Source organism: Bufo bufo, chromosome 11 (assembly GCF_905171765.1).
Source record: "Bufo bufo chromosome 11, aBufBuf1.1, whole genome shotgun sequence".
Classification (NCBI taxonomy): domain Eukaryota; kingdom Metazoa; phylum Chordata; class Amphibia; order Anura; family Bufonidae; genus Bufo; species Bufo bufo.
In genome coordinates, this window is record NC_053399.1 from 28209554 (window position 1) to 28235476 (window position 25923).

Here is a 25923-nt window from a genome sequence, read left to right on the forward strand (position 1 = left end):
CTCCGTGTGCATTCCGTTTCCGTTTGTCTGCATGCCCGTTCCGCAAAAAAGCAGTGCATGTCCTATTATTGTCCGCAAATCACGGTCCGAGGCCCCATTCAAATCAATAGGTCCACAAAAAATATGGAACGCACACGGAACACATTCATATGTAATCCGTATTTCATCCAGATTTTGCGGATCCATACTGTAGAAATGCTATGCCCAGCCCATATTGCTCATGTGTTTGGTGATTAATAAGTTACTGTTTCTGTTTCCGATCTGCAAAAAACGGATCAGATACGGAAACCATACAGATATGTTTTGTACAATAACGGAACGGAAGAGGACTTAAATCAGAGAAAAAAAAACTGCGGAACAACGGATCTGTGAAAAACGGACCGCTAAACAACAACGGTTGTGTACATGAGCCCTTACAGAAACAATGTTGCAGTTCATGTCTGCCATAGAATTGTATTGTGCCTCAACACAAGTCAATGGGAATGACTAATCAGTTTTCAGACGTAAACAACCATCTAGACAGAGCTAAACTAGACAGTCAAAAGGTCACTGTGCCTGTTTGTTTTTCCCTCCAAAACTTAGATTGGTACAGTCCCTTATGACAGCAATAGAAAATTACTTTTGAAAGTTTGGATGGTGGTGGAGAGTCTCATATCTTAAGGTAGCGAGTTCCACAGAATGGGGAGATGCATGTGAAATCTTGAAGCAGATTGTATAAAGAGCAGACAAGAGGAGAGCAAAGAAGTACTCTTGTGGGAATTGGAGACTACTTGTGGTGATGTAACGGTACATTAGGTCAGAGATGTATGGAAGGGATCAGTTGTAGATGGCCTTGTATTTCATTATTAAGATCTTGAACTGAATTAGCTGAGCAAGCAAGAAGCAGTGAAGGAATTGGCACAAGGGAGAGGAGAAATGAGAGGAAAGGGGGATTAACCAAGCAGTAGAGTTGAGTATGGATCTGAGAGGCACAAGACTGTTAGATGGGAGGACACAGAAAAAAAGGCAGTCCCAATCTGAGGGCCTTCCCTAGGGCCTATGATGTTCATATTTCCAAATGTAGTCTTCATAAGAGGTATTTCTCGTACCCCTTTCTCAAAGTCTAGCAAACAAAGACCATGCTTGCGAAAGCTTTTATAATGCTAGATAAATGTATCTGAGACGCCATAAATAATTGATAACATTTAGCAGCATTGGGCCAGGGCTCAGTAATTAGTTTCTTATTGTTATTGTTCACCTGTTTGCTTACAGCGGAAATGAATAAAAAAGACTTAGCGCAGGCTTACAGCTCTAATAGAGGTACCTAGTTAAAATTTTATGCTGTGGTGGTTGCAAAGAACTGCTTGTAAGGTAATAATAACACGTAATGATCTGGAATGCAGTAATCAATGGAAATACAAGCCGGAATATATATTGCACATCAGGAGCCAGATGATAAACTTGCTGCTTATATTCACATTATTAATTGCTCTAATCACAAATTAAAATCTTGTTTTGTGGAGTTTCACTGCTTTGCCTTTGTTAATGAACTTGCCCCTGGAGATCGAAACAAAGGCTCTGATCCCGAATTCTGCAGTCGTATGTTATCTTTAGAGAGCACTACAGAGTTAGGCCCCTTTCACACAGGCGAGTATTCCGCGCGGATGCGATGCGTGAGTTGAACGCATTGCACCCGCACTGAATCCCTAACCCATTCATTTCTATGGGGCTGCTCACATGAGCAGTGATTTTCACGCATCACTTGTGCGTTGCGTGAAAATCGCAGCATGCTCTATATTCTGCGTTTTTCACGTAACGCAGGCCGCATAGAAGTGAATGGGGTTGCGTGAAAATCGCAAGCATCCGCAAGCAAGTGCGGATGCGGTGCGATTTTCACGCACGGTATCTAGGAGACGATCGGGATGGAAACCCGATCATTATTATTTTCCCTTATAACATGGTTATAAGGGAAAATAATAGCATTCTGAATACAGAATGCATAGTACAATATGACTGGAGGGGTTAAAAAAAAATCCTCACCTTTAACCACTAGCTGTAAATGACCACTGATAAATGATGTGTTATTTTACAGTAAGCAACATCACATATAATGATGACCTATATAGCACCATCGGCAACCCTATGTAAATGCCACCCTCAGAAAGTCATACATTAAGTTCATCTTGGAGAGTGGGAGCACTTTGCTGACTTTTACATTAATTGTCAGCATTGTGCTGAGTGTGCACTGTGCCACTGTCTTATAGATCAGCCTAGGGTTGATCTGATGAGGCACATGGCAAGAAGCTGTAGAATAAAATAATAGAGAGACGGCTGGTGCGCTTGTTCTCTTTTTACTCATTATATTTGCTTGACATCTCCTGGGTTTGAGTGCTTCATGCTAATGGTTGCATATACCATTTTGACATGGCACAACGGAAAATCAGGTTCCCTACATAAGCCGGAAATCAGGATACGTGCAGTTAAGTTAGTTAAATGTAAATGAAAATTTGTCATATATTGCAAATAATATATTATATACTTGTATAGTATATAATGCATGACAGTTTATAATAAAAAAATATATATATCCTATTATCCTATCCTTTTAGTTTTGCTGTATTTACCTTAAAGGGGTTTTCCGAGATTTTGATACTGATGGTCATCAGTATCTGTTTGGAGGGGGTCCAACACCCAAGACCCGCACCGATCAGCTGTTTGAGAAGCACAGCGCCGCACATAGTATAGTGGCTGTGCTTGGTATTACGCTCAGCCCCATTCTCCGCCTCTCTGTTCCAGAAATAGAACTGCTCTTTCGGTCTTTATCTGCAAACTTATAGATAGATGAGGTCATGTGTGCCACTGGAGCCAGTGACTGGCCTCAGCAGTGATGTGTTACCAAGTGTCACGTAACCCAGCAGTGGCTGGTCCCAAGAAGCCGCTCATTGGTTTCAGTGGTGCATGTGGCACTGTCCATCTGGAAGATTACAGATGGGGATCCGAAATGCAGTCAAGGGAGCTGGAATAAAGTGGTGGGGAGCAGGTGAGGAGTTTTTTTTTTTTACCTTTTTATGCTTATGGTATAAAAAAAGCTAGAAATTCCCTTTAAAGGGGTAATCTGGTCAGTAATTTATGTGACTCCTCCTTCTGCCTCATGGTTACTTGACCAGAGCAGTGCATCATTTACACTTTTGTTAAGGCTCACCCTCTGCGAATCATAAGATCCTTCCTGCGGCGAGGCCTGCCGCCTTAGGCCAGTTTCAGATGAGTGAGTTCACTGTGAGAAACGGTCTCCATGTGGGAAAGTGATTTCCTGTCCTGAACTCTGCTCTTAAAACAGGACTTCTCATCAGTATAATGATTAATAATAATGTGTGTCCCAGCCCGACATAAGCAGTAATGAATTCTACTGACATAATGCCGTCAGTACAAATCATCACAGACGATGTCGGGCAGGGACACGCAGCATTATAAATCATGATAATGCCAAGAAGTCCTGTTTTAACAGCAGAGTTCAGGATAGGAAATCACTTTCCCACATGGAGACCATTTCTCACAGTGAACTCATCTGAAACTGACCTTAGCACATCAGTCATTTGGACAATCGATCTGCTTATTTCTTTAGCATTGTATGCCTGCAGTGGGGAAAGATTAATTGTAACCTGTATAATTTTTTTCATTTTAATTCCTGCTCATTCTGGGTTTAGGAGTCCAGTGGGTGGTGCTAGTGATTTACAGCCTTCCTTTGCTGAACAGGACCTCCTACTGGACTCCTAAGCTCAGAGCGAGATAGAATTAAAATGAAAAATAAAATAAAAAATACAAGTTACACTGAATCTCCCACAAAAGTATATATCAATCTGCTTAGCTCCTGTTCTACCATTCTACCAGATCAGACACTACCACGTTCAACTTGATCGGTCCCCACTAATATTAAAGGCTATGTACACCTTTGGCCACATTGTTTTTTTATTATTTACTCATGTTGTGCTATAAATCATTTTTTCTATTGATCTTTATCTTTATTAAAAAATGTTTGCTTGTTTCTGAGATACAAGGGTTCAAAATCAGTCTGTTTGCAAGCTGTCACCGTCTTATCTCTGATCCCCTGACCTCATAAACACTTATTTAACCATATCCTTATCAGTTAGATTGAGCACAATGAGTGTCTTTGAGGTCAGGAGATCAGAGCTACACATGAGCCGTCAAGCGACTGGATTCAACGAAAACAGAATGTGACATCTTGCAAACAGACTGATTTTTAACCCTTGTTTCTCAGAAATGACTGAACATTTTTAATAAAGATCAATTGAAAAAAATAGTTGTTAGCCAAAAATGAAATCATAAAAAAATTGCCCTGAAGGTGTCCATAGCCTGTCCATAGGAAATGTCTTTTATTCTGAGGGTCCTTCTTACCATAGTTGTACTTGTCCACTGTTTCCCAATCCTCAAGGAATCACCCATATTGAGGATTTTCTTAACATTGCACAATGATTTTTTCAAAAATCAATAATTAGCACATGTTCTTTTGAAGAGAAACCCACAAGGCACAACCTGATTCCTTGACAACTGAATTGGAGTATATTATACTAGTCTATTAGTAGGGGTTTCAGCGTGAAAAAAAAATCTTTTGAAAGTGACATTGATTTGACTCAGTGTTATATCGTGTTGACCTTTCACCTGGGATTGTAGAAATAATGACTACGTGTCTGCTTGCTCCAATACCTTACCATCCTCCATCGTAAAGAATGCTTGTTTCCTGGGAACGGTGTTTGTGGTGTTAGTGTATGACTTTATTTTATGTTCATTTCTGTGATTGTCTATTGTTTCTTCAACCAATAAAAAAACAACAAAAAAAAAAACACAATGGGAATTTTTTTTCGCACAGCTCCCCTTGGATCAACTCGTCTAAAAAACAAACAAAGTAAGTCTCAGAAGCTGCTCCGGTAGTTTGTAGTAATTTTAGTAGCTCCTAATTTTTGGTAGTTAGAGGTTATATCCCTGAGCGTGTGGTGTGGTGACTCTTCCCTGCCCAGAAATGCCTGTGATAATCATATTTTAATATAAAATTTGTAGTTTAGACTTGTATCCCAAATGTAGTGAAACCTCTCTAAAAGACCACCCCTTTATGTAGACCACAGTTCCTGTGACCAATTCCTTCATATATTCTGCACAATGGCCATTTTTATGTGAAGGGCCACCACCATAGAGGGCCATTTTTCCAGGTAAATTTGAGTGGTTGTGTATGTAATGCATTATACCATAATTGGTTGCTCTTTTATTTTGCATTATTATTACAAGGGAAATGATATGGAAAATTGGTTAAACTGGCACAGCCACCATTTCGGAGAAAAAAATGGTGCCATATTTATATCATGTTTGGATGTCATTTTTCCCCTTTTAACACTTGTCTGTTGGTTTATTGAAATTATGTGTATTGTCAATACTGTATGGTGGAATATTTCAATTGCTTATTACATAGTTATCACATCCCACCTTAAATGCAAAGGATAGGGCATGCAATGGAACAAAAAATCATTGAGGCTCAGGTGATGATCGGAAGTGCACAGAGTCGGACCCCCACCGATCTGGTATTGATTACCTATCCTTAAACGTGGTATCTGATGTGCAGGCATGTTATAGAACAGGAGTTCAGCAGATTGAATTATGGTTTTATGGGAAAAGATTCAGCGTAACTTTTATTTTATTTAATTAAATGCCTTCCCTTTCTGGGCTTGGGAGTCCAGTGGGCGGAGCTACTCAATGATAGACAGTGTTTCCTTGGACTATGCAAACAGAAATAGCTATCAGTCACTGATAGGACTATCCAAAGGGCAAAGAAATTGAGAAATTACTAGTTATCCTATATCTTTTCCCATAAAACTATATATTGTTCTGTAAACCTCCTGCTCTATAACATGCTGCCTGCAGATCATACACCAGGGAACAGCTCATGGCTCTACTGTATTTCCTCCAGTTCTCCCACACTTACTGGTTTATTTAAGGTCATGAGTCCCAAGCATCTGTCATAAAGCTGGAATAAAGAGGATTATGTATGGACTGTAGTCTGAGAACACTCATTAACATCTTGACATGCCAGAAATGTGCGCCCAGCCAATCACTTGCTAACGCGGGTCGCCACTGCAGGCACTAAGCACTAATTTCCTGCATGTTAGGTGGTCCTGTTTAGCAATCCCCATACTTGTAGATAGAATTCATAGGACCAACCAGCATACTGGAAGTTGTCTTTTCCCCAAAGTTGGAGAGTCACAGGCTGGAATCCACTGCATTAGGGAGTCCGAATAACTTAGATACAATGGGAATCTCAGGTCTCCCCTAAAGGGAATTTGTCAGCTCCAAAACACTCCCCAAACTAGAGTAAGCACTGTATAGTGTCAGTGGTGCAGAGCCCAGTTATGTAATTTTTATCTTCATACTCACTTGCATTCTGACGCTGTGCTCCCACAAACCAGCAGCAAAATGCATGGAGAGGACTCCTCTTTGAGTCCTCTCCATATGTGCATGAACACGGAAATCCTCACAACGCATTTTACTGCTGGTTTGTGGGAGCACAGCATCAGAATTCAAGTGAGCATTAAAATAAAAATTACATAACCAAACTCAGCGTCACTTACACTATGCACTGCTTACTCTAGTTTGCGGATGTCTTGGAGCTGACAGATTCCCTTTAAAGGTTGAGCTATTTGTCATCCATAACATCTGCTTTTGGCTGTTTTGGCACATTTTTCATCACAATTTCAACAAGCATAAGCCCCAATGTATTTAAAGGGGTTATCCCATCATATAGTACATTACAATCTCTATCTAGCAAAGCTAGAACCAGCCCTGTACCTCACATGGATCCTGAGATCTCCACATTCACTGCTCTGCCAGATTTATATCAAGCTGACAGCTCAAGGGGAGTGTCTTTTCTGCTGCAGCTCAGGGGGCGTGTCTGAGCTCTCCCTATCACAGCTCAGGAGGCGTGTCCGTACTCTCCCTATCACAGCTCAAGGGGAGTGTCTTTTCTCCAGCAGCTCAGGGGGGCGTGTCCATGCTCTCCCTATCACAGCTCAGGAAGCAATTGAAAGATGAAACTGAACATGTGCGGCCTTCTTAATGAGCCGGTCAAAGAAAAAAGAAATTAAGTGGCAACTATACATTTTATTGAATAACTCAGTAGCTATACAAAATTTTTAATTACATGTAATTACAAAAGTATTCAGATCCAGGTGCTGGTTTGAAAACTATTGAATATTATTTGTGGCACAGCCCCTTTAACTTTTGAACATTACAGTTTATATTTGCTATCCCTGCTCTCCACGCTCTCCATTATGGGCTTGTCTATCTCACAATGCTTACACCCTTTCCTGTATGTACTGAACTCGCTCACTATTATTTATGTCAAACATAAAAGACAAATGTGTCCTTCCTTGGCGAGAGATTTTAAAGCAAATCGATTTGTACATTTTCTAAAAAAAAAAGGAAATAAGGCTAGGCCCCGAATCGTATGAATTAAAATCACAAAAACGAATATAAATAACAATACAAGCCTTTAATTAATATTAGACGTGCAGTGGTGCATATAGCAGGAGAATGTCCCATAGCAAGGATCAAAATTGGTCCTGTATTTGGTGCCGAATTTGCCACCCAGATGGCTCTGGTGGTAATTTCTACCGACGACTTTTCTAAGACCCTTAGGCCATTTCTCTACACCCATATTTTCTAACATTGCAGTTCTGCATAGGTTCACATCAGGCAATAACAACGATGCTAAAATGTACTGGGCCCCCTCTCTTCAAGTGCCCCATGGTAACAACATGGACTGCCTCTATGCTACATGAAACATGTCATTACATATATTGGATGACTAAATATTGTTGCTAAAGAGAACTGAACAGGACATTTACTGCCCCCATATAATTATAAGGAAGCCCAATGCCAGTGGGAATGGACATCAGGCATATTGGATTTAGGAGAATGTCCGTCCTTTGGCTGTACTTTAAATACTTGTATTAGGCTACTTTCACAGTAGCGTTTTTGCTGGATCCGGCAGGGTCCAGCAAAAACACTTCCGTTACTGATAATACAGCCGGCTGCACATTTACCATTACTTTAACATTGCCAAGACGGATCCAACATTAACTCCATTGAAAGTCAATGGGGGACGGATCCGTTTTCCATTGTGGCAGAGAAAACGGATCTGTCTCCATTGACTTACATTGGGGGTAATGCCGTCTTGCTCCACATCCCAGGACGGAAAGCAAAATACAACATGTTGCGGTTTTCTCTCCGGTCTGGGAACGCAACTAAACGGAACGGAATTCATTTATGAGCATTCCGTTCTGTTCAGTTCAGTTTTGTCCCCATTGACAATGAATGGGGACAAAACTGAAGCGTTTTTTTCCCGGTATTGAACTCAATACCGGAAAACTTAAACGCTAGTGTGAAAGTACTTTTACCTTATCAATACATTTACATCAAGCAAATGGGAAACACAGCTCTCGATGCTTCTTCAATATAATCTAATATTTTGCTCATCTGTTGCCAATTAATAATAGATATTCCAGATTTTATTTATTTTCTTATGGAAGATCATTAGTAAGACAAGCTGTTTTTCTGGCAAGAGATCCCCGTTTCTGAAGCAGCAGACAAATTATTGAGTCACAACATTGCAATAAATAGCAGAAATTACCACTCACTCATTTACATGGATGTCATTATATTTCATGCAAATAAATGGAGTAGCTGAAATCAGTCTAATTCCAGTGCTTCTCCTTCTTTGACCTAAAATACAAGCAAAAATGTAACCTTTCCAGAATTAAGCCTGTGTAAGCTTGAATCCCAAGCAGATGTTAGTTATAAATCCTATGAAGTATTTTGTAACACAGGTCATTCAAAGCATTCATTCTGGTAGTGTGTCAATGGTAGGAATGCTTTACATTTTACACTGAAAGGGGTTGTCCAAGGGGAGAATAAAAAAGGCCAGGATCAGTTAATAATAAAAATAATCATTGCTCACCTTACTGATCCCCTGCCGCTGCCTTTTTAACACTGCCCCAGTTTCAGCTGTTCCCCTATTTCTGATCCTGTAGCAGCACACACAGGAAATGGCTGGAAATCACCGGATAACTGCTGCAGCCTATGATTGGCTGAGCAGGAAGTTCTAGCCATTTCCTGTGTGTCAAGCCGGTACCATGAAATGGTGAACAATGGTGACCAGAGCAACACCAGAACAGCAGCAATGGGAGATTGTTAAAGTGAGTAATCTTTTAGCCGCCCTGGCCCGTTTTACAAAAATTGTGTTCCCTTGACAACCCCTTTAAATATTCAATCATTACATTGTAAAAATGTATAATGAAGCTATATCAGTAGTAATAAGTCAGAGCAACTGGACCTCTGTCAGGCTTTCTCAATTAAAATAGCTTGTACACAAAATCTCCAGCATTAAATACTGGGGACTCTTGTTTCAGTCATGGAGGTAAAATGATTGCATTTGCATGACTGAAGCTATCATGTGTGATTAAATTGCTTTGGGAGAAGTGCCAGACCAGCATTGTAAGTTGCAGACAATAGGTGTCACACTCCACTAGCTTTATTCAGGCTTGGTTTCTCCAGCTTAACATAAATAGCTTCTGTTCTAATACCTCTCTGGAGGCAGTTTAATCACACCTAGATTCAGTCATGTCAATGTAGTCATTATCTTACCTCCATTACTGAAGCACGAGTCACCAGAATTTGATGCAGGCAATTTTGGTAGAAGCCATATTAAGTGTGATTAAACTGTCTTGGGAGAGGTGTCAGAACAACATTGTAAGTGGCAGACACTAGATGTAACAGCCCTCCACCTCGGTTCAAGCTTGGTTTCTCCAATTTAACATAAACAGCTTCTGTTCTAATGCCTTTCTCAAGGCAGTTTAATCACTCCTAATAGCTTCAGTCATGTACGCGTAAATGTAGTTAACATTTTACCTCCATAACTGAAGCATGAGTCACCTGTATTTTAGGCTGTACATTTCTGGTACAAGCCATTCCAAGAGAAATCTAGTTGGATGACTGGCAAAAGTTTTTAAAAAATACAAAAAATCTTGCGCTGACTTATTGCTACTGATATACCATGACCTGGATGAACATCAACCTTCACAAACATGATGAAGCTCAAAATTGTAGAAACGTCTCATAGTTTTTTTTTTTTAGTGATCACTTGCCCTAATGTTAAGGCTTATAAGTGTTAGAGTTGAGCAAAGCGTGCTTCGGATGCTACATCCGAAGTCGCTTCGTTCAAAAGTTCGGAATAATACTGTACAGAGATCCGTCTCCGTAGAGTATTAGAATGTATGGGCTCCGATAAGTCAAAGTTATTCACAAAGTCGCATTGAATAACTTCGGTAATTGATTTTTAAAGTGGAAAACCCCTTTAAAACTTGAAACTGAACTCGACTTTGGTCCCGAAGTACTAGTCCACTTTCCACTTTCAAAATCAAGTACCGAAGTTATCCAACAAAGTCACGCACGATAGGTAAGGAAGGACACTCCTGTATGCGTGGTCTTTTTTGTCCAAATTTTGTCTTGTTCTTGGTGGTCCAAAATTATTGCAACTATGTAGTGGTTACTCTGTGGAGGACAGCTGAGTCATAGTTTGGGACAAAATGTTTTGTTCAAAGGATATATGTATCTACAAGAGAATGTCCCATCCAAGGAACGCTTGCTTCTGCAAGTCTGCATAAAAAATAAAAATGTCAAGTTGCTTCTTGTAGGAATAAAGGAACAAAGATCATGGTTCCACCACAATACAGCCCCTGTAACTTACTGGGGCCTTTATTATGGTGCCAGGTTTTACCACTCAAAAACAAAGGGCTGAGTAATTTTCTCCCTACCTTTCCTTTCCATGGTATTTGGGCAAATGTCCCACCTCTGTGCTTGAAATCAACCATGACTGCGTCCGCTCTCTCTTAGGGCATTATAGCAGCCCCATGATCTGCCTATATGGTAAAAATGTCTAAAATATGGAAACAAGGACAGAAAAAAATCAACACATACAGGGTCCGTGAGCATCACAAGAAAATTCATTTTTTCTACATTCTACTGTTTCGAGACCCTTCTTAAAAAAAAGTGATTGTCCAAAGTGGAAAACCGTTTAAAAAAGGAAGATCTAACTGATATCGTATTAGAAACACAATAGCTAAATGCATTGTATCTGTGAATGTTATAATATGTGATCCCTCATTGTATATGAATGATCGCAAATACTGACTTACAGCAAGACTGACTTGACTAGTACCTCAAGAAAGTAATTTATTTTATTACATCCCTGCCCAGTGTCTTTCCTTTTCATATACCGTAAGTTGTATTGCCAAATACATGATACTGTCCCTCTTGCTCCCAAGATCAAGTCTCTTCTAGAAAACATTGGATTTTCACCAAGTCTAGTCCTACATAATATTTGGCACAAATTTGATTAGTAGGTCAAAAAATTAGGCCAACATTATTAAAAATCCCCCAAACTGTCTAGTTGCACCACCTATATTATTAGAGCACCTTAAAATCTAAAGTTGCCAATGTCCATTATTCTTGTATCCAGAAATCATTCAACTGAGAATTTTTGTAAAGAATAAAAATATGTTTAAAGGGTTTCTGTCATGAGAAATAAAGTTATGTAGCTGACTGACATTAGCGATGTGCTAATGTCAGCAGTATATAACAGTATGCTTTATAACTCCCTGCCTGACGCCGTACTCTTGAAATAAAGACTTTTAAAATATGCTAATGAGCCTCTAGGTGATATTAGGGTGTTGCTTCAGCACCTTGAGGCTCCGTTTACGCACCCTTTGGCACCCCCAGGTCCAGTTGATTGACTTTCGAGTTCTTCTCAGTGTCCTGTAAATCCTGCGCCTGCACCATCCCTTTTAGTATTCGGCGCAGTGAGTAAAGGACACGCTCCTGCTGCCGGCTTCCTTCCTTCGGCGCAGACACTGCGCCTGCGCCGAATACTAAACGGGACGGCGCAGGCATGGGATTTACGGGACACTGAGGAGAACTCAAAAGTCAATCAACTGGACCTGGGCGTGCCAAAGGGTGCGTAGACCGAGCCTCTAGGTGCTGAAGCAACGCCCTAATAGCACCTAGAGGCTAATTAGCATGTTTTAAAAGTCTTTATTTTAAGAGAACGGCGGCCGGCAGGGAGTTATAGAGCATACTGTTAGCTACTGCTGACATTAGCACATCACTAATGTCAGTCAGCTACATAACGTTATTTCTCATGACAGAAACCCTTTAATGAAAGGTCTTGTCTCACTTCAGCAAATTGCATTTATCCTGTAGACAACGTTAATACAAGGCACTTACTAATGTATTGTGATTGTCCACATTGCCTGCTTTGCTGGGTGGATTCATTTTTCCATCACATTATATGCTGCTCGTTTCCAGGGGTTATGATCATCCTGCAATTCAGCAGTGGTGGACATGTTTGCACACTATAGAAAAAAGCGCCGCCACTCTGGGAGCCAGGACCGTGGGAGCACTCATAGGAACACGTGTGTAGCAGCTCCCGTCCCGTCCACCTCGTATCTGCGCTGCAGCGGTGGTCGTAACCCCTAAAAACGAGCAGTGTATAATGTGATGGAAAAATGAATAAAGCCAGCAAAGGAGGCAATATGGATAATAACAATACATTAGTAAGTGCCTTGTGTTAACTTTTTCTATATAATAAATGGCATTTGCTGAAGTGAGACAATCCCTTTAAGAAAAAAAAAAAAAAAACATTTCAAATATTTTTAAAATTTTCTAAAATAAATATACATAGCTGATATTTGCAAATATTTGAAATTCATCATTGACAATATTTTTTATTTTTTTTCCCCCTCTAAAGGATGGACAAAATTTGCCCGCTTAACTCGCGCATTGACGAACAGCCGCAGTGTTTTACAGCAGCTGACTCCTATGAACAAAGCAGAAGTGGTCCACAAACATTCCAGATTAGCAGAAGTAAGAGATTATTTATTCCTTTTCTAATATTGCTTCATTGCTTTCATGTTTATCAAAAAGACAGTATATGAAATTTACCGCATTCTTTACAGTGAAAAATACAAACAAAGCTACCATCATGGGGCTCTACTTTTTTGTAGGTAGATCTACATACCAGCAGGTAATATGTATGCATCAAAGGGTTCTGCTATTTCATATGGAAATCAACTATGTAGAAGGAATATTGTGAATTTTCATTCCTGTTCGGCCAACAGTGCACTGGATGTTTCATCAATGGCAATAGACTAGCTGTTGTGGACAACCTTGTTCTAACAATACCTTTAGTCCTCCTGCATGCAGCCATAATACAGTACTCAAGTGCCCATATTAAACCTCTGTGTGCCTTCAATTTCATAGAATTTTTAAAGCCTGGAGTTGAGAAACACTGTGCTAGGATATAGACTGTGTACTGATTAGTTGAGATTGCCTATAGGGAAAGGATCCAGTAATGGTCCTCATGCTCTAAGAAAAAGTACTATTGATGCTTCATTTTTAGGCAATACCCTCACCAATCATGGAACAGGGTCTCGACTCCCGAGTTCCTTTGCTGTAGTCAGCTATCCCCAGCAGTCCCATAGAGAAGGAATGAAGCAGCTTGACCACCGCTCCATTCATTCGGACCTCTGTTCTCTTTATGGGTGGGAGTCCGAGCAGTGGGACCCTCATCGATCAGATATTTATCCCCTATCCTTCTTACATCTTGGGAAAAAAAATGTAATTGTATCTTTTGAAGTCATCATCTCCATTCTTCCCTTTAATTCACTAGTTATTTTATGCAGATCTCGATACTTGTTTTTTGAAGGCCATGTGCAGGCCAGGTACTTAATGTGAGTCTTTACAAAGTTCACTACTTAATTACATATTAATTAGAGAAATTGAAGCGCTCAAGTAGGTCAGTATCCTCCAAATACAGCAGATCCTCTGTAGATAGCAAAGCATTTAGTTTTACAATTGGTTTTATTTGTTGCTAATACTATATTTGATATATACTATAGGTTGTGATCATAGTCATGGTGTTGCAGTTTGGTGTCATCATTACTTGAAATGTATTGAAAAAGTATAGGGCATATGGTGGTAGTCCTTACTGCTGAGACTCTTCAGGGGGTTACTAGAATATTGTCATGGTGGTAATGTTGGGGGTCATGCTGGATTGTTTGGGATGATCATATGGCTTGCAACTTTTTGTCCTGTGCAGAAACATTGAATTTGCAGTATGAGCCGTGGTAATGCTACCATTTTAGGGTACTTTCACACTTACGGCAGGATGGATCCTTCCGCTATTTTGCCATGCCGCTGCTCTGTCCCCATTGACTATAATGGGGACAGGGCGGAGCTCCAGCGCAGTACGGCAGTTCACGGTGAGAGGCCGCCGGACTAAAGTCAGACATGCAGGACTTTTAGTCCGGCGGGCTATCGCCGCGCACTGCCATGCTGCACCGGAGATCCGCCCCAGTCCCCATTATAGTCAATCGGGATGGAGCGGCGGTCCGTCGGCACGGCGAAATAGCGGAAGGACGGATCCGACAGGGTGAACAGCCTGTCGAATCCGTCCTGCCACAAGTGTGAAAGTAGCCTTATCGTGACTTGCAGCCAATGCTGTTTCAAAAAAACAAAAATTAAGTGAAACAAACAAACAAAAATAATCAAAAATCAAAAAGCACAGGCTTCCTACAGGTGAGACAAGAGAAAAAGTTGGTGCTGTTTGCCACAGCATCAACCCGGGGGCAAATAGTGTAGCCTGTGAAGAAAGGTCATGGGTTGCTTAGAAGATACTAGGCTGGCGTTCCTCCCTTCCCTTTCTCCTCAATTAAATTCAACATTCCTGGCTGGGAATGTCTTAACCCACTCATCAAATCCGAAGATCACAGACTGATCTTACCCCTTCCAATTAAGTCCAACCAGGGCTGGTCTGTTTATCCCCAGTCAATGAAATCCAAATCTCCTGGCTTGATACGCATCCCCCCACCAAGCACACCAATCAAATTCAAAATGTAGTATGGTTTCCAAAATATCTGCCTGTCCCATATGTTCCGTCCCCCTGCCAATCATATCTATATATAAATATATTTTTAGCGCAACCAGGGCTAAATAGCTTGCAATTGTTTGGTCGCTGCAGACAGCGACATTATCTGCACTACATCTCCTGTCTAACATGTGTGCAGCCTAAATATATCCGTGACATCCAGTGTACTTTTTCCATAGATGGTGTCCACTGTAGACAGTTACATTACCTGTGCTACATCTCCTGTATAACAGCGCATCCGAAATATCAGTGACATTCAGCGTAATTTTTTTCGCCGCTGGTGACAGCGACATTATCTGTGCTACATCTCCCGTGTAACGTGTGCGCAGCCTAAAAATATCTGTGACATCCAGTGTACTTTTTTTGTAGACAGTGTCCGCTGCAGACAGTTACATTACCTGCGCTACATCTACTGTATAACGTTTGCGTATCCGAAATATCAGTGACATTCAGTCAAATTTTTTTACTGCTGGTGGCAGCGACATTACCTGTGCCACATCTCCAGTATAACGTTAGCGCATCCGAAATATCAGTGACATTCAGTCTAATGTTTTTCGCCGATGGTGACAGCGACATTATCTGCGTACATCTCCTGTGTAACATGTGCGCAGCCTAAAATTATCTGTGACATCCAGTGTACTTTTTCTGTAGACGGTGTCCGCTGCGGACAGTTACATTACCTGCGCTACATCTCCTGTATAATGTTTGCGTATCTAAAATATCAGTGCTGATGGTGCACGCAGAGGCCATGACCCTGGGCTCGGTGAAACTGTGCCTGCTGCCAGAGCACAAGAAACACACTCATCCACGATACCTAGCTTCATGTCCCAGTTTGCAGGGCGGCGCAGGACACCACTCTCGAAGTCACACCAGTGCGACCAGGTGGTCGGTTGGATTGCAGCAGATAATGCTTCCAGTCGGTTAAGCACCACCCTGTCTTCCACAAAGTCCAGTCTCATTAGCCAAGAGTCTGGTCAACAGAATCCTCACCCTGATAATCCTTCTACACACCATGGAGAGTCTTGGCAAACAAGTGATCCCACACTCGGATATTCCGAGGAGCTGTTTTCATCGCCATTCCTTAATTTGGGCCTCTCGCCAAGCTCGCTTGTAGAGGGACATGAGATCTTGTGCCCTGATTCCCAAACTCTGGAGCATCCACAGTCAGAAGAAGATGACGGTGGGGAACGGCAATTAGTGTTTCACGAGGTGGATGATGATGATGAGACACAGTTGCCAATAAGTCAACCGCAATTAGTGTCTCAAGAGGTTCATGATGAGGATGAGACACAGTTGTCAATAACTGACATTGTTGTTAGGTCAACAAGTCAGAAGGGTGACCAGAGTGAGGAGGTAGTGGAAGAGGAGGTGCTGGACGATGAAGTCACTGACCCAACCTGGGAAGGGGGCAAGCCGAGCGAAGACAGCAGTACAGAGGGGGAGGGATCTGCAGCACCGCAACACCCTGGGAGAGACAGGCCCACAACTGTTCCCCAGAGCACCCCCTTGCGGCAATCTCCCTTGCCAAGGGGTAGGTCTTCCGCAGTCAAGTGGGGACGATAAAAGAATTGTCATTTCCAACCTGTTGCATACCAAAAGGAGCAGGTGGCGTGAACACTAGCAACCTCACCATCACCAGCATGATCCGCCACATGGCATCAATGCACCCTAATAGGGAGGCCGAACGCCTGGGTCCACAACCAGTGTCTGCGGATCACACCACTGCCTCCTCTTCCCCCTGTGTTACGTGCTGGCCAATCCCCTGTCCAAGACGCAGGCCTGGATGCCTCCCGCCATGCACCTGGACCTTCGCAAGCACCATCAGCTAGCACATCCACTTCTGTGTCCCAGCGCAGCATACAGATGTCTATACCCAGCCACCCACCCACAGACCATAACACTAAATGCGCACCTTTCCAAATTGCTGGCCCTGAAAATGTTTCAATTTAGACTTGTGGACACTGAGGCTTTCCGCATCCTGATGGCGGCGGCTGTCCCGCAGCACTCTGTCCCCAGCCGCCAATATTTTTCACGGTGTGCAGTCTCAGCCTTACACCAGCATGTGTCCCGTAACATCACCCGTGCCCTGACCAAGGCAGTTATTGGGAAGGTCCACTTAACGACTGACACATGGACAAGTGTTTTTGGCCAGGGACGCTACATTACCCTGACGGCACACTAGGTGAACGTTGTGGAGGCCGGGAGAAAGTCGTACCCTGGGATGGCACAAGTGCTACCGACACCAAGGATTGCGGGCCCTATTTCCATCAGGGTTTTCGCCACCACCTACGTTAGTGGCTGCAACCCCCCCTTCTCCTCCTCCTCCTCCACTTCCACCTCTGAATTATCATCTTGCAGCACCAGTCAGAGATCAGTCAGTAGCCTGAAGCAGTGTAGCACTGCAGTGGGGAAGCATCAACAGGCCGTGCTTAAACTGATCTGCTTAGGTGACAAACAGCACACCGCCGCAGAGCAGTGGCAGGGGATAAGGGACCAGACTGAGCTGTGGCTCGCGCCACTCAACCTAGAACCAGGCATGGTTGTGTCTGATAATGGCCGTAACTTGGTGGCGGCTTTGGAGCTCGGCAAGGTCACACATATCTCATGCCTAGCCCACGTGTTCAACCTAGTGGTTCAGCGGTTTATCAAAACCTACCCCAATTTGCCTGAGCTACTGGTGAAGGTGCACCGCGTGTGTGCCCATTTCCGCAAGTCATCGACAGCTTCCGCCGGTCTAGCAATGCTGCAGCAGTGCTAGCAATTGCCAGCTCACCGACTGTTGTGCGACATGAGCACACGCTGTAACTCCACATTCCACATATTGGCCAGGCTTTGTGAGCAGCAAAGGGCAATAGTGGAATACTAGCTGCAACATGGTCGTCGCCTTTCCAGTCAGCTTCCGCTCTTCACAAGCGACGAGTGGGCATTGATGTCTCACCTATGTGAGGTTTTAAGAAACTTTGAGGAATCAACACAGATGGTGAGCGGCGAGGCTGCTATTATCAACGTAACCATCCCACTTCTGTGTCTACTCAAACGCTCGCTGCTCACAATTAAGGTGGACGCTTTGCATGTGGAAGAGGTGGAAATGGGGGAAGACAGTACACGGGGTGATAGCCAGACCACCCTCAGTTCGTCTTCTCAGAGCTAATTGGACGATGAGGAGGAGGAGCAGGAGATGGTTGCCTCCGCTACAGAGGGTAGTACCCATGGAAAGTTTATTCCATCTGTTCAGCATGGATGGGTAGAAGAGGAGGAAGAGGATGAGGAGATTGAGAGTCATGCTCCTGATGAGGACAGAGAAGTCTTGCCTGTTGGGACTCTGGCCCACATGGCTGACTTTATGTTAGGCTGCCTTTCCCGTGACCCTCGCGTTGTACGCATTTTGGCCAACACCAATTACTGGTTGTTCACCCTTCTCGATCCCCGCTACAAAGAGAACTTCTCATCTCTCATTCCTGTGGTGGAGAGGACGAGCAAAATGGTGCAATACCAAAAGGTCCTTGTGGAAAAATTGCTCCAAAAAGTTCCAGCTGACAACGAGGGGAACACACTGCAGTTCCAACAGAGGCATGGCAACACTATCCAAGGCCTAGTGTAGTGTCCCACTAGGTAAAGGTGGGCACTACACAAGGGTTAATGTGTTTATTGCATTTACTGCCATGTGTTGTATTTCCCTGTGTTATCTGGGTGTCAGGCCTGTCAGGGTGCAGTTTAGCCTCCCAGGCGTTAGAGGGAGCTAGAGAGCCCTAGTTATATATAGGCAGGCCCAGACAGGGGAGAGGGAGTGTATTCCAGGGGACTAGAGGAGTCACTTAGTCAACCTGAAGCTCCTGAGGCTAGGAATAGCTCAGTTGAGATACCCCAGTAGTAGGACAGGACCTCCTGGGAGAAAACCTGCAGCTTCCCTACCAAGCACGGATAATACAAGTCAGATAAGTACCCTGATGGGCACAGGTTCTATAAAGTAAAGCAAGTGCCAATACTGGAGGAAGATTATATATACCAAGGATTTAAGCCAGCAATTAGGCATACGGGCCTTGGGATCCAGCCAGCTAGAATAGCTGAAGGGGATAGAGCAGCATTGTACTGCAAAGCATTGAACTGTTTGCCCTCCAAGTATCTTGCATGATTAATACCTGCCATTATTGAAAGTCAACCTGCTTGTGAAGTATTGTTCAAGGGACTGCATTATCATTATCAACTGTAACTGCCTGTACAAAGTTGGACTGTTCTTCCACCAAGTAAAGCAACGTTTAGTTTATCAACTGTGTACTCATTTACTACTCCTATAAACCGGTGTGCCACCGTTACAGGCACTGGCGTCACGAATCTTAAAGGGACCTTGCCTCAGGCACTCTAAACACCTGCAACATCCAGGGCACCTCACATAACATCAGGCCAGGTCTCTACATCCAGAGTGTGCCCCAGAGGAACTTGTGTCTACCTCTCCATTCACTGCCGCATGCCTGCCCAGGGTTCTCCTCAGAAAAGTGAGTAACCCTTGATTGCCCATACCGTGACCTCACTGTCGCTATACCCTGCAGGTCTGGCGTGCTGCACTAGGACAGTTTTATGACACCCCCTCAGCACCCTCAACCTGATGCTCGGCCTAGTGTCACAAGGAGGGAAAAATTTGGGAAGATGGTGAAGGAGTACGTAGCAGACCGTGTCCGCGTCCTCAGTGATCCCTGTGTGCCTTACAACTATTGGGTGTCCAAGCTGGATACGTGGCACGAACTTTCGCTCTACGCCTTGGAGGTGCTGGCCTGCCCCGCCGCTAGCGTTTTGTTTGATTGGGTATTTAGTGCTGCTGGGGGCATAATAACTGATAAGCACACCCGCCTGTCAGCTGAAAATGCTGACTGGTTGACCCTTTTAAAAATGAACAAGGCCTGAGTTGCCCCTGACTTCTCTACTCCACCAGAGGAAAGCGGCTGAACATATGTGGCTTTCATGGTGTATTGAATACACTGTATTCCCATGCACCCCTTCTGCCACTAAAAAGTATATACAGTCATGTGAAAAAATTAGGACACCCTTTGAAAGCATGTGGTTTTTTGTAACATTTTTAATAAATGGTTATTTCATCTCCGTTTCAACAATACAGAGAGATTAAAGTAATCCAACTAAACAAAGAAAACTGAAGAAAAGTCTTTTCAAGATCTTCTGTAAATGTCATTCTACAAAAATGCCTATTCTAACTGAGGAAAAAGATAGGACACCCTCACATGTATTCCCTCTTAAATTGGCTCAGATCTCACACCAGGTGCACATAATTAGTAGATCGTTACTCTGCATGTTGAATGAGGCTTGCCCTATTTAAACCTCAGACATTTAGTTTGGTGTGCTCCTGACTGTTGAAGTGAGAGTGAGCACCATGGTGAGAGCAAAAGAGCTGTCAGAGGACTTCAGAAAAAAGATTGTAGCAGCCTATGAGTCTGGGAAGGGATTTAAAAAGATCTCAAAAGATTTTGAAATCAGCCATTCCACTGTCCGGAAGATAGTCTACAAGTGGAGGGCTTTCAAAACAACTGCCAACATGCCCAGGACTGGTCGCCCCAGCAAGTTCACCCCAAGAGCAGACCGCAAGATGCTAAAAGAGGTCTTCAAAAACCCTAAAGTGTCATCTCGAGAACTACAGCAGGCTCTGGCTACTGTTGATGTAGAAGTACATGCCTCTACAATCAGAAAGAGACTGTACAAGTTTAACAAGGAGGAAACCTTTGCTTTCCAAGAGAAACATCGAGGCCAGACTGACATTTGCCAGAGATAAAGTTGACAAAGACCAGGACTTCTGGAATAATGTTCTTTGGACAGATGAGTCCAAAATTGAATTATTTGGACACAACAGCAGAGGACATGTTTGGCGTAAACCAAACACAGCATTCCAAGAAAAGAACCTCATACCAACTGTGAAGCATGGAGGTGGAAGTGTCATGGTTTGGGGCTGCTTTGCTGCAGCAGGACCTGGTCAGCTCACCATCATAGAATCCACGATGAATTCTACTGTGTATCAGAAGGTGCTTGAAGAACATGTGAGACCATCAGTTAGAAAATTAAAGCTGAAGCGGAACTGGACCATGCAACATGACAATGACCCAAAACATACTAGTAAATCAACCAAAGATTGGCTGAAAAAGAAGAAATGGAGAGTCCTGGAATGGCCAAGTCAAAGTCCAGATTTGAATCCCATTGAGATGCTGTGGGGTGACTTGAAAAGGGCTGTACGTGCAAGAAACCCCTCAAACATCTCACAGCTGAAAAAGTTCTGCATTGAGGAGTGGGGTAAAATTTCCTCAGACCGATGTCGAAGACTGGTAGATGGCTACAAGAACCGTCTCACTGCAGTTATTTCAGCCAAAGGAGGTAACACTCGCTATTAGGGGCAAGGGTGTCCTATCTTTTTCCTCAGTTAGAATAGGCATTTTTGTAGAATGACATTTACAGAAGATCTTGAAAAGACTTTTCTTCAGTTTTCTTTGTTTAGTTGGATTACTTTAATCTCTCTGTATTGTTGAAACGGAGATGAAATAACCATTTATTAAAAATGTTACAAAAAACCACATGCTTTCAAAGGGTGTCCTAATTTTTTCACATGACTGTATGGTATATGGTTCAGTCTCCCTTTTCTCATCCTCCTCCTCCTCTATCATATCAACATGCTTATTAGGCTGCCCTCGCTCCTAATGTTTTAGAGGGTCAGCTCAGCAGCGGGCACTCAACCATAATGTTTTAGAGGGTCAGCTCAGCAGCGGGCACTCAACCATAATGTTTTAGAGGGTCAGCTCAGCAGCAGACCCTCACCCCTAAATTTTTAGATGGTCAACTCGGCAGCAGGCCCTCGCCCACAAAATTTTTAGATGGTCAGCTCGGCAGCAGGCTCTTACCCACAAAATTTTTTAGATGGTCAGCTCGTCAGCAGGCCCTCGTCCATAATATTTTAGATGGTCACCTCGGCAGTAGGCCCTCACCCCTAATGTTTTAGATGGTCAGCTCGGCAGCAGGCCCTCACTATTAATGTTTTAGATCGTCAGATCAGCAGTAGGCCCTCGCTCCTAATGTTTTTGAGGGTCACCAGCAGGCTAGCAATCATCATTTTTTAAGGGTGTGTATGATGCCCTCCCTTTATGTGTAATAAAGGGTGTATTGGAGTGCCGGTTCCTTGTAATTTTTGGCAGCCCTTTCACTTAGTGCATAGGCTTTATGAGTGTAGGAGTCCCACTACCTGAACAATGTGAATGATGCCCTCCATTATGTGATATACAGGTTGTATCGGAGTGCCTCTTCCTTGTAATTTTTGGCAGCACTTGCACTTTATATACAAGTAAATATACGAGAAAGAATGTTTCCTAACAATTTTTCCTCTAAAATCGATTTTATCTTCATTTTTCAGTTTTTTTTGTGCGTCTGTAAAAGTGGCGTACTACTCGGACAACATCGTTCTCAGCAGCGACCTGGGAGTCCAAGATGCATCCAGACATCCTCCCCATGCTGTTCCCGAACCATTTCAGTGGTGTTTCCATCAATTTCTGACCTTTTACTATGAACCAGACACCTTCCCCTCTTCAGACCAGGGGGTGCCTGGTTTAATGCTCGGGTTCTCCCATTGAATGGCATTGTGCTCGGAAGAGCACCCCGAGGTGTTCTACTCGAGCACTCGAGCACTTTTGTGCTCGACCAACGCTACAAGAGACGTATCACTTTTATCAGCAGCATCAACACTACCAGACAATATACCTGCTTTAATAGGGATGATCCCGCTAACCTATTTTAACAAGAGAGGTATTGTTTTAATCAGCAGGATCAACTCTGCCAGAGAGTATGCCTTAATTAATAGAGTTGATCCTGCTGACAGATAGAGAGGTATTGCTTTAATCAGTAGGATCAACTCTGCCAAAATAGTATGCCTGGTTTAATAGAGTTGATCCTGCTGACAGATGCTCCTTAAAGGCTTGTTGGCTTTGGACAACGCCTTTTTGCTAGAACAGCCTCTCAAAATAAACCGATTAGAGTGTGTCCCCAGTGGTCAGCTTTAATCTGCAGGGGAACATAGCAGCAAGTAATCAATTCCTCTGCAGCACCACCTCAGGAGAAATTAAGTATTACATGGTCTCCCTTGAAATCAGTGGGCTGCCAGTAAAATACACAGATCCTACAAGTCCTCCAAAGGAAGATGCACTCTCTGAATAATTGATAGAGATCCCCAATGAGGACCCCACCATTCAGTGACCCATTAGGGTATTTGATAATGGGTTTTCTTACCCAAAGCCTATTAACTCTACCATTACATTTTGTGAATTACGATAGGTTTAGTGGTTCTTTAAACCTACTTTAAATTGCGGAGCAATTAATGCGTTATATATATATTTTTCTATTTATTAGGAGAGGTTCCTAATCAACCGAGCTTTAAACACTTTTTCACGTAGACAAAGGTTTTTTATTGCACGCCTATGCCTAATTAAAATAACAGTAATTTTTGATTGCCTTTCTAAAATTAGCTTCCTTGTGAAGTAGAAAATCTCTGGTTTACACACTACGGCTGTTTTCTTCGCTGCCCAATTTATTTTTCAGGTTATTTTGTCTGTTTAGCCTTCGCTTTGCTGGACACAGTTTTGTAACCGTTTAATGTGTTAGTAAAAGAGAGCATCAGATAATATAGCACTTTCTCAAAATCCAACCCGTTTTGTAGATTGATATGACATCCTTTCCTTGGCACATCTGTAATTAATCCCCCATGGGGTAAGGTTACCCTTGCAGCCTGCCTTGTGCATAGTGTGTAATAAGACGTGGACTGTCCTGTACTGCATGATTCATGCACTGATGAGATCCTTAGATTGCCCCAATTAATAATTCACTGAGTGCTGTTAGCCTTTGGAACCTAATCAAAATATAAGATAAATGTTGCTTTCTTAACTTGAAGGCAAGGGTGTCTGTTAGATATTTTCGCAGTTCCAGTTACTCTATAGGCATGCAACCCAAATCCATATATTTGTTGGTTTTACTTCTCTAGATAAAAAGTCCCTAAAATAGAAAGTTCTTTGATGTTCTCACTGCAGCACAGTCATCCCCGGGGGTAGCTACATTAAGATTCCTGTAGGCGTGCACATTTGGGGGGAGTGATGTCTCCTGAGATTCTACCATGAGAGATAAAAGTCCAGGTAAAGGTTCACATTCATTCTCTAAATCTAATGTTACATCTTTATTAATGTGCACGGATATATTATTTGTGTAGACGGGCAGGATATAAGAATATATGTTAGGTGCAAGAAAGCTAAAAATGATGCACAAATAGATAGATAGTAGGTTAATTCAAGATAATAATTAGATAGGAGATGATAACGATGGATGTGAGTTAGAAAGAACATATACACAAATTTGTTATTAATCAGGTATAATGCAAAAACCTGAAAATCTTAAAGATCATAATTGATACATTATAGTGGGAAATTAAATATTTTTGTATATAAGACATCTATTAGAGAGATAGATGGATATGAGATAGATAAATAGATAGATATTAGATAGATAGATAGATTGATAGATGAGTAGTATGGTGGCTCATTGGTTAGAACTGGTGTCTTGCAGCATTGGCATCCGAGGTTCAACTCTGACCAAGAACAACATCATCATGGAGTTTGTATGTTCTCCCCGTGTTTGCATGGGTTTCCTCCCACACACCAAAGACATACCGATAGGAAACTTAGACCGTGAGCCCCCAGTGATGGTAATGTTTCTAAAGCACTGTGGAATATGTCGGCGCTATATAAGTGGGTAAAATAAATACAGATCAATTCATCTGTATATATATTGTTGAAATATTAGCTAGCTAATACTCTCACTAGTGGATATATGAATATTCAGAAATAAATATAATAGATATTACATAAAAAATAGATAAATTTGTACTTTTATAAGTAAATATATATGAGTGAAAAATTAGACAGATAGTACTAGCACTAACGGATACATAAATATATACATATTAAGAAATAAATACATAAATATTAGATGGATACAAATTATATATATATAGTTGATAGGTTAGTAGATAGATTGAGTAGATATGCAATAGATGATGGGTAGTACTAGCATTAGTTGATACCATGTATATAAAATATTGTAGTTGGATTCTTGAATAGATAGGATATGTAGGAGATAGAGGGTTGTGAGCTAGATCAATATGGAATGGTTGATGAATACATGGATACAAGATTAAAAGATATGAGATAGATAGGTAGATATGATAGATATGGGATAGATAGGTAGATATGGGATGGATAGATAGATAGTATAAAAAAGGCCTCCTTGTGTTGGGTTGAAACATTGCATTTGGGGTTAATAAAGTGGGTCCACCACCCATTCAAATTCTTCTATAGATAGATAGATAGATAGATAGATAATAGATAAATAGATATGTGATAGATAAATGGATATGAGATATACAGATAGATATATAGATACAAGTAGGCACATAGACATATAGCGTGTATATTGCATTCATTTTTCATTTACTTCTCTACCATTATATACACATAGAATGATTTGTTCTTATTTTAGACCTAAATCAGAGAACAGAAACATCAAGCATCGCGGCCTGAACAATGTGTGCTTTTCATCCGTCTGAATAATCCATATAAACAAGCCTTGATGTTCAATAATAGAAAACTGGTTCACTGGCATTTGATAAAACATCTAATCTTCAAGAATCTAGAACGGTGGCAGGATTGTATTTTCTTTTCACGAGAGTTTCCACAAATAAGAGATTAGAAATAAACTGTCTCAGATCTTTATGAAGTTTACCGGGTTGTAAGACAACACTGCCGAGTAGAATAGTGTTTGATATTATACATATCTATGGACTTAGTCTCTCCAGAATACCTCTTCATAGTGAACACTTT

General features: G+C 42.1%; 1 protein-coding gene across 1 annotated transcript in view; it reads left to right on the forward strand.

Annotated features, from left to right (window-relative positions):
• The window catches only part of KCNH5 (potassium voltage-gated channel subfamily H member 5), a 355340-nt gene that overhangs the window by 94312 nt on the left and 235105 nt on the right, over positions 1–25923 (forward strand). The window contains exon 5 of the mRNA XM_040411687.1: positions 12845–12960. Coding sequence (XP_040267621.1) covers positions 12845–12960 — 116 coding nt within the window. The remainder of the gene's footprint in view (positions 1–12844; positions 12961–25923) is intronic.